General features: G+C 46.8%; 1 protein-coding gene across 2 annotated transcripts in view; it reads left to right on the top strand.

Moving 5' to 3' along the window:
* Mgat5 (alpha-1,6-mannosylglycoprotein 6-beta-N-acetylglucosaminyltransferase) overlaps positions 1-6,886 on the top strand; it is a 295,861-nt gene that overhangs the window by 250,941 nt on the left and 38,034 nt on the right. For both annotated transcript variants that reach the window (XM_026779700.1, XM_013346690.2), the window contains exon 12: positions 5,715-5,864. In XM_026779700.1, coding sequence (XP_026635501.1) covers positions 5,715-5,864 — 150 coding nt within the window. The remainder of the gene's footprint in view (positions 1-5,714; positions 5,865-6,886) is intronic.

Here is a 6,886-nt window from a genome sequence, read left to right as displayed (position 1 = left end):
TCTCTCTCTCTCTCTCTCTCTCTCTCTCTCTCTCTCTCTCTCACACACACACACACACACACACACACACACATACACAATCAATCTACTCGTCCCACTATAGATCAAAATAACAGTTGCACAAAAGTACAGCTTGGTGAACATGAGTTTTCATTAGGGTCACTAACAGGAGACCTGTGAGGTGTCACAGGAGCAGGGGTGACTCAGAAGCAGCCACATCACAGAAAATACCCCCTGCCCTCCACCACCACCACCCCCACCAATGTTGCTGGAGCTCAGAAAACCTGGAGCCCTGGAGCTCTCTCTCCTCCTTATGACTTGCAGGCAGCCCCACAGTCTGAGAAATCCCTTCTAAAGGCAGCTGGGATGGTCGGTGTCTGCCCCAGTAGTGGTTGTCTGTCTGTGTAACTCTGCAGAGGGGCCCTGTGGAGTCTTGTGAGTGACAGACATGTGGAGTCTGTTTATCCCCTGAATCTCTGTGATCCTGAGTGTGGTGAGCTATGCTTGTAACCCCAGCACTGGAGAGGTGGCACAGGGGGCTTCTCTCAACCTAACCTGAGTCAGTGAGAGATGCCCTGACAAGAAGGTAGACGGTGTCTGAGGAACATCCAGGGTTGACCTCCAGCTTCCATGTGCACACATGCACACATGTGCACATACATACACATGTAAAGCCCATTTTTGTTACTTTAATGAAATATTTGAGGCTGGGAAGTCCAAGTGCATGGTTATCATCTGCTCAGGGTCTGGCAAGGGCCTCTTGTTGCATCATAGCAAGGTGAGGGGTTTCCTGCAGCTACACAGAGCAAGCCTGCTAGCTCAGGTTTGTCTGCCCCTTTCTATAAATCCACTATTCCGTCATGGGGGTTACCTCCCCACCCCCTCAGACTTCATCTAATCCTAATTACTCCCCAAACATCCTCCACCTCCAGATACCATTAACATGTGAATTTCCAAGGCGGAACTATTGATAGACCTATTAAATCATAGCTGACCTCCAAATGCTACCCCGATTTACAGATGTTGAGATCTGGTGGTGTTTGAATGTAGCAATTATATATTACAGTTATTAGTCAGGATGTGTCCACCCCTGAAAACCATCACTCCTCAGTACCCAGCATCTGGAAGTGAATTTAGATCATCCTTGTGCAAACTTATGGACTTGATCTACAAACACCCACATGTATAAACACTAACCATATGCCTAACATTAGTTCCCATGGTTAATTTTTTTTTTCAAATGAAGCATTGAGACGTAGTAGTTATTTTGTAATGAAGTTTGACACTGGTCCTTCCTTGACATAGTCACACCTTTTGAGCCATGGTGAGGTCTGCTAAGACGCTCATTGTAATAGCTCAGGCAGTCATGTACTTTGCCAAATAGGCAGAGACTCTGAATCTGGTCCCCAGAGCCCACGTTAAAAAATTGGGTGCAGTGGCCTACGATTGCCATTCCAGGACAGGGAGGTGGAGACAGGAAGGCTTCTGAGGATTGTAGGCCAGCCAGGCTAGCTCAATTATTAAGCCCCAGGCCAATGAGAGACTCTACCTCAAGCCTCAAGGTGGACTGCACTATAACACACACACAGACACAGACACAGACACAGACACACACACACACACACACACACACACACACACACACACACACTACTGGCTGTATTAATTCTAGCATTATTCAATTGACCAAGGATCAGAGCTTTGAAGCAGGGACTGGGGTGGGCTCAGGCATCTGTCCCTAATCTCTGACTAGGGAGGAGTCTAGCATGTGGACTGGCTCACTAAGGGTTTCAAGGGTATACAGACAATATGTATGATGTGGTTGAGATTCCTAGGAGATTGGTGCCGGTCACAGAGGTCAGGAGTAGATGAGGGAGCCTGGTAGAGCAAGGCAAGTCATCCTCAGGTTAAGCCTCTTGTGTTTGAAGAGGCCACAGTGTGCCTGGGGACTACTTCAGGTTCAGTCCTAAATGAACCAGAAATACTTCTCAGGCTCCTGCAGCATTGAGTGGGCCTTCATCTGGGAAGATACTGTGGTTGGAATTTGAGATTTCTCCCTTCCCCTATAGGTTCATTTGGTCCCCAGCTGGCATTCTGGTGGCATCTCACTGGAGAAAATGGGTCACCAGGGTGAGCCCCTAAGGATTTACAACCTGGCCCAACTTGCTGTTCTGATTACTGACTGACTGAAGGCAGTGTGACCAGCACTTCCCACCCCTGCCATGATGCCTTCCCCACAGTGACAGACTATATGCCCTCGAACTATGAGCCAAACTCAACTCCTCTTTGCTTAAGTTGCTTCCTGTCAGGTCTTTAGTCTCAGGAGGGAGCTGTCTGAGAGTGCAGCTCTATTTGGAACAGAAACATGGCTTCGTCTCCCAGGTTTCTACAAAACTGTCACAAGGCTAGCTATGTTGAGATCTCAATTTCTGTAATCCTAATTGCTTCCAAAGGTCCAGCAAAAGATGTCATTAACATGTGACTCTCCAAAGGATGACAGATATACCACATCACAGCTGACATCCTAAATGATGTCAAGGTATTTATGTGTGACTAAACATAGCAGAGAGAGGTAGCGTTATCGGTCACGTCAAATTCAAAGGTTAGTTCTGCTTGAAGCTTTCCCCCCTCTGATCTGCCGGCATCCCCTCTCTGAGGGGAATCTCTTCCCAGACTTCACCACACCCAGGTGCCCCTATGAACTTGTTGAGCCCTCCCATAGCCTTCCTCCTTGCCTGTGCCTTCCTGCTGGGAGCACGTCAGCGAGCCCCCGCCTTTCCTCGAGTTGGTCACAGCACATGTGTGACCTCGCAGGGCCTTCCTTTCCCAGGCCTTTGTCTGGGATCCTAATCTTAAAATCTGCCTACAATGAAGGGGTTTAGCCTCAAACGAAACCACATGGGCCTTTTGCTGCTGTGCCTTGTTGCAGCCCCTGCTAGGGCCTCCCCAGTCAGCAGCTGGTTGTTAGCGGAAAAGCCTCTTTGTGCATGAGGGGCAGATGCCTGCACCTACTTCCAGTCCTCACTTCAAAGCCCGCAGACTGGCTGGAGAGCCTCGTTTGCATGATTAGAATCTGCCCCAAGTGACTCAAGTGAAAACTGGGGGGTCTGAGAAGAGTTGGGGTGTCTAGCACCATTGCTGTTATAGGTATCTAGAGACTCAGGAATATAGGGCGTAGGGTGGCCATGGCTAAGTTTAAGAACTGGTTTTCTCCTTCCTTCCTTTCTTTCTTTCTTTCTTTCTTTCTTTCTTTCTTTCTTTCTTTCTTTTCTTTCTTTCTTTCTCTCCTGTAGCCCAGGGTGGCACGGCTAGAGATGTACATTCTAATACTAAGATAGACCCCCAAACCTGCTTCCCCACTTTTTCTCACATTCCTTCTATTCCCTTTCTTCCTCCCTCTCCTCCTCTTCTTCCTCCTTGTTCTTCCTCCTTCCCCTTCCTCCTTGTTCTTCCTCCTTCCCCTTCCTCCTCTTCATCATCCATTTCTCTCTGTGTGTCTGTCTTGCTCCCTTGTTCTAAGATGGTCCCTGAGCCCCTTGGCTTGCCTCCCGTCTGCCCAGTTACCCCCCTTCCTACCTTCACCTTGTTAGTGCTGACTCCAGCACTGAGTGGCCTTTGATCCTTAGCCGTCTGTGTTGAACGGTCTGGATGCTGGGGAGGATCTCACAGGCTCTTTGGGACTGCTAGCTGTCCTGGGACTTGGTCTCCACTGGGCTGACCAGTAGGGAAGTCAGTGGGATTACAGAGCCCCCTGCCTACTTCCCAGGGAATGGGGCTCTGAGAAGACAGGGGGACCAGGATTTACTAGATGCTCAGGACAGGCAGCTATATCCTAGACTCCTACCAGTTAACTTACAGGAGGTAGAGGGTCCTAAATAGGGCTCCCTCAGGCTTGAAGTAAGAAGTCGGGGCTGATAAACTGTTCCACTCTTGCTTGGTCAAGCTACCACATCTCTGAGACCATAAATAAGCTCAGCCACTTACGGCCACACCAAACACTCATGGCTCAGGATCGAGCCTGCGGTTCAGACGTTTGCTTTATTCATAAGCGAGCCAAAGGCTGCTTATTACTGACTGTTACTCTGTGCACAAAATGGGTCATTTTAACGTGACTTAGCTGGAGTTTGTTCACGAATACTTCTGAAATGTTTCCTCCAAAGTCCAGGCATTGTGTAATAGTCACAGGAGAAGGGATGGCACACAGAGAGGCTTAGACCAGTTTAGACCAGCTTCATTAGGGTTCAAGTCCACTTCTCTGCACTCTGGGTTGCTAGGGCCACCCACCACTCTTTCTCTCTCTCTCTCTCTCTCTCTCTCTCTCTCTCTCTCTCTCTCTCTCTCTCTCCAAGTTCTGTTACAGTCTTTGGTCACAAACTGGCTATTATTAGATTTGCCTAATGTGTGTGTGGGCGGGGGGAGACATTCAGAATAGGAAAATGCATGTCCTACTCTGGCACAACTGGAAACCATTATAGAGCTTGGATCCTTAAAATTAAAAAGAAAGGGGAGGGGGCGTGCCACACAAAATCCGCTTGTACAACTCAGTCACACACACACACACACACACACACACACACACACACACACGTGCAGAGGAAGTAAAAGTGAGCGTGCTTCCTTGGCACAGGTGGTTCCAATTTTGGAACCTGGAAACCTGGGCCTACAGATGTGGGACCTTTAATTTTGCTTCTGTTAAGAAGTCTGCGTGCTCCCCACGGCTTCACAGCACCTCACGGCTCCCCTTCACTTCTCTGTCTCTTGCGGCTCACTTGGGTAGTCTCAGCTCGCTGGCTGCTGGGCCCATCGGTACGGACTGTGAGAAACCGTCCTCTTGCCCAGCATCAGAAAGAAGTGGGCTGCAGTCCTAACAGCGTGAGTTAATCATCACAAGAAATCTGGCGAGCGGGGGATGTTTGTATTCCCTGGAGACAGCTTAACAGCTCTGGATAAATATTCCAGTCCAACTGACTGCCTTCTCCAAACCTTCATCCCAGCCACACCACACACAAACTTCCTTCCCAAAAATCAGGGCGAGCCAAAAGCAATACATTAGGTTCCTAGCGATTCTCAAAACAAGGATGATACTTCCTTGGCTATAACTGTTTTTATTCTGTAATATTTATATATTAATTATATATATATGTATGTATGTATGTATACACACACAACATGGTTCTGTTTACAGACTTGTACAGTAGCAATATGACTATTTCTACCCTCAAGATCCAGACAGATTCCTGCTTTTCATGTGTATATGTGTCGCTGCAGCATATATATGTATGCATGTGTATGGGTTTGCATGTGTGTGGGCACACTTATGTATACCTGTACATATATGCATTGCGGGGGATTACATATGAAGGCTGACATCCTTGTCCTCTTGATCATTCCGCACCAAGTTGGAGAACAGAGTCTCTCACTTGAACCCAGAGATCATTGATTCTGCTAGTCTAGCTGGTCAACTTACCCTCGAGACCCTTTGTTCCTGCCTTCCTAGCGTATGATTGCAAGCAGGCTGCCATGCTTACCTTCCGAGCCATGCCTCCATCCCCAGGCCAGGTTGCTTTTAAATAAATCTCACTATTGGCGGGCCATGTGGCTAAGGTCTCAACGTTGGCCTTTCCTGTCTCTGTGCCCTGTCGCTCGCCCCATAGGTTCCAACCTCCCATGCAGGTAGTTTCACTAATGCACTTTCTGCTCATGTCCCTCTCTAGAATAAGAAAATCTACTTGGATATCATTCACACGTACATGGAAGTGCATGCCACTGTTTACGGCTCCAGCACAAAGAACATTCCCAGTTACGTGAAGAATCACGGCATTCTCAGTGGGCGTGACCTGCAGTTTCTTCTCCGGGAAACGAAGGTAACGTCCCAGCAGATTCATAAACGTTCAAGCGGCTTATGGGTTTATTATGTGGCATTGGAAATGGGGTCAAAATCGCTCATGTTTTTTTTTCTTTTCCTTCTTTTTTTGTTTGTTTGTTTGTTTGTTTTTCCAGAGAGGGTTTCTCAGTGTAGCCCTGGTATCCTGGTACACTCTGTTAATCATGTTTTCTCTTCAACGTTGCAATAAAACTGGAGGCAATAGGTTGGGGATATAGCTCAGTGCTTGCCCAGCGCATAGAACCAGATGGGAACTGTACTGCAATATCTGAAGTTTTAGTAACTATTATTATTTGTTAAAATAATTTACTAATGATGATTCCACAGAAACGTTAGCTTAGGTTAGCCTAGCTACAAGGTTTTCTGGGTGTTTATGCACACATATACACGTTACAATTGCAAAACCTTTACATGTGTCTTTGTGTTTCAAATGTATCTGTGTATTGACTCTAAAGGAGAAAGGTTGATGCTGGACATGCTGGAACACGCCTGTAATCTCAGCACTTGGGACTTAGAGGCAGGAGGATCGGGGTTTCAAAGGCATCCTCAGACACATAGGGAGTTTGTCACCAGCCTACATGAGACCCTATCTAAGCTTTAAGTAATAACTAGGCAGCTATTGCAAAATAATAATAATAATAATAATAATAATAATAATAAAAAATTGTACATTGTGGTTGGTTGCCATAAATCCATTCCTTGATTTTGTTTAAAATATGCATTTTGCAATTGAAAGTTAAAAAGACTATGTTCACTAGAGCTTAGTGGTAGCATATATCTGATGTGTGCAAGGCTTTGGGTTCTATCTCCAGAACCCCAAGAAATAAATTTTAAAAATTTATTTAAAATTAAAAATTTAAAAATCTGTTTATGGGAGACTTTTCTTGTGCTGGGCATCAAGCCAGCAGCTGTGAGTGGAAAGGTAAGGCCCTGCCTTGTGATAGGGTAGCAGAGGTCACAGCTGTCAAGGCCCTGCCTTGTGATAGGGTAGCAGAGGTCACA

The sequence above is a fragment of the Microtus ochrogaster genome, chromosome 6, assembly GCF_000317375.1.
Source record: "Microtus ochrogaster isolate Prairie Vole_2 chromosome 6, MicOch1.0, whole genome shotgun sequence".
In the NCBI taxonomy this organism is placed as follows: domain Eukaryota; kingdom Metazoa; phylum Chordata; class Mammalia; order Rodentia; family Cricetidae; genus Microtus; species Microtus ochrogaster.
Note: the sequence above shows the minus strand (reverse complement) of the source record. Positions and strands in the feature narration are given on the sequence as shown.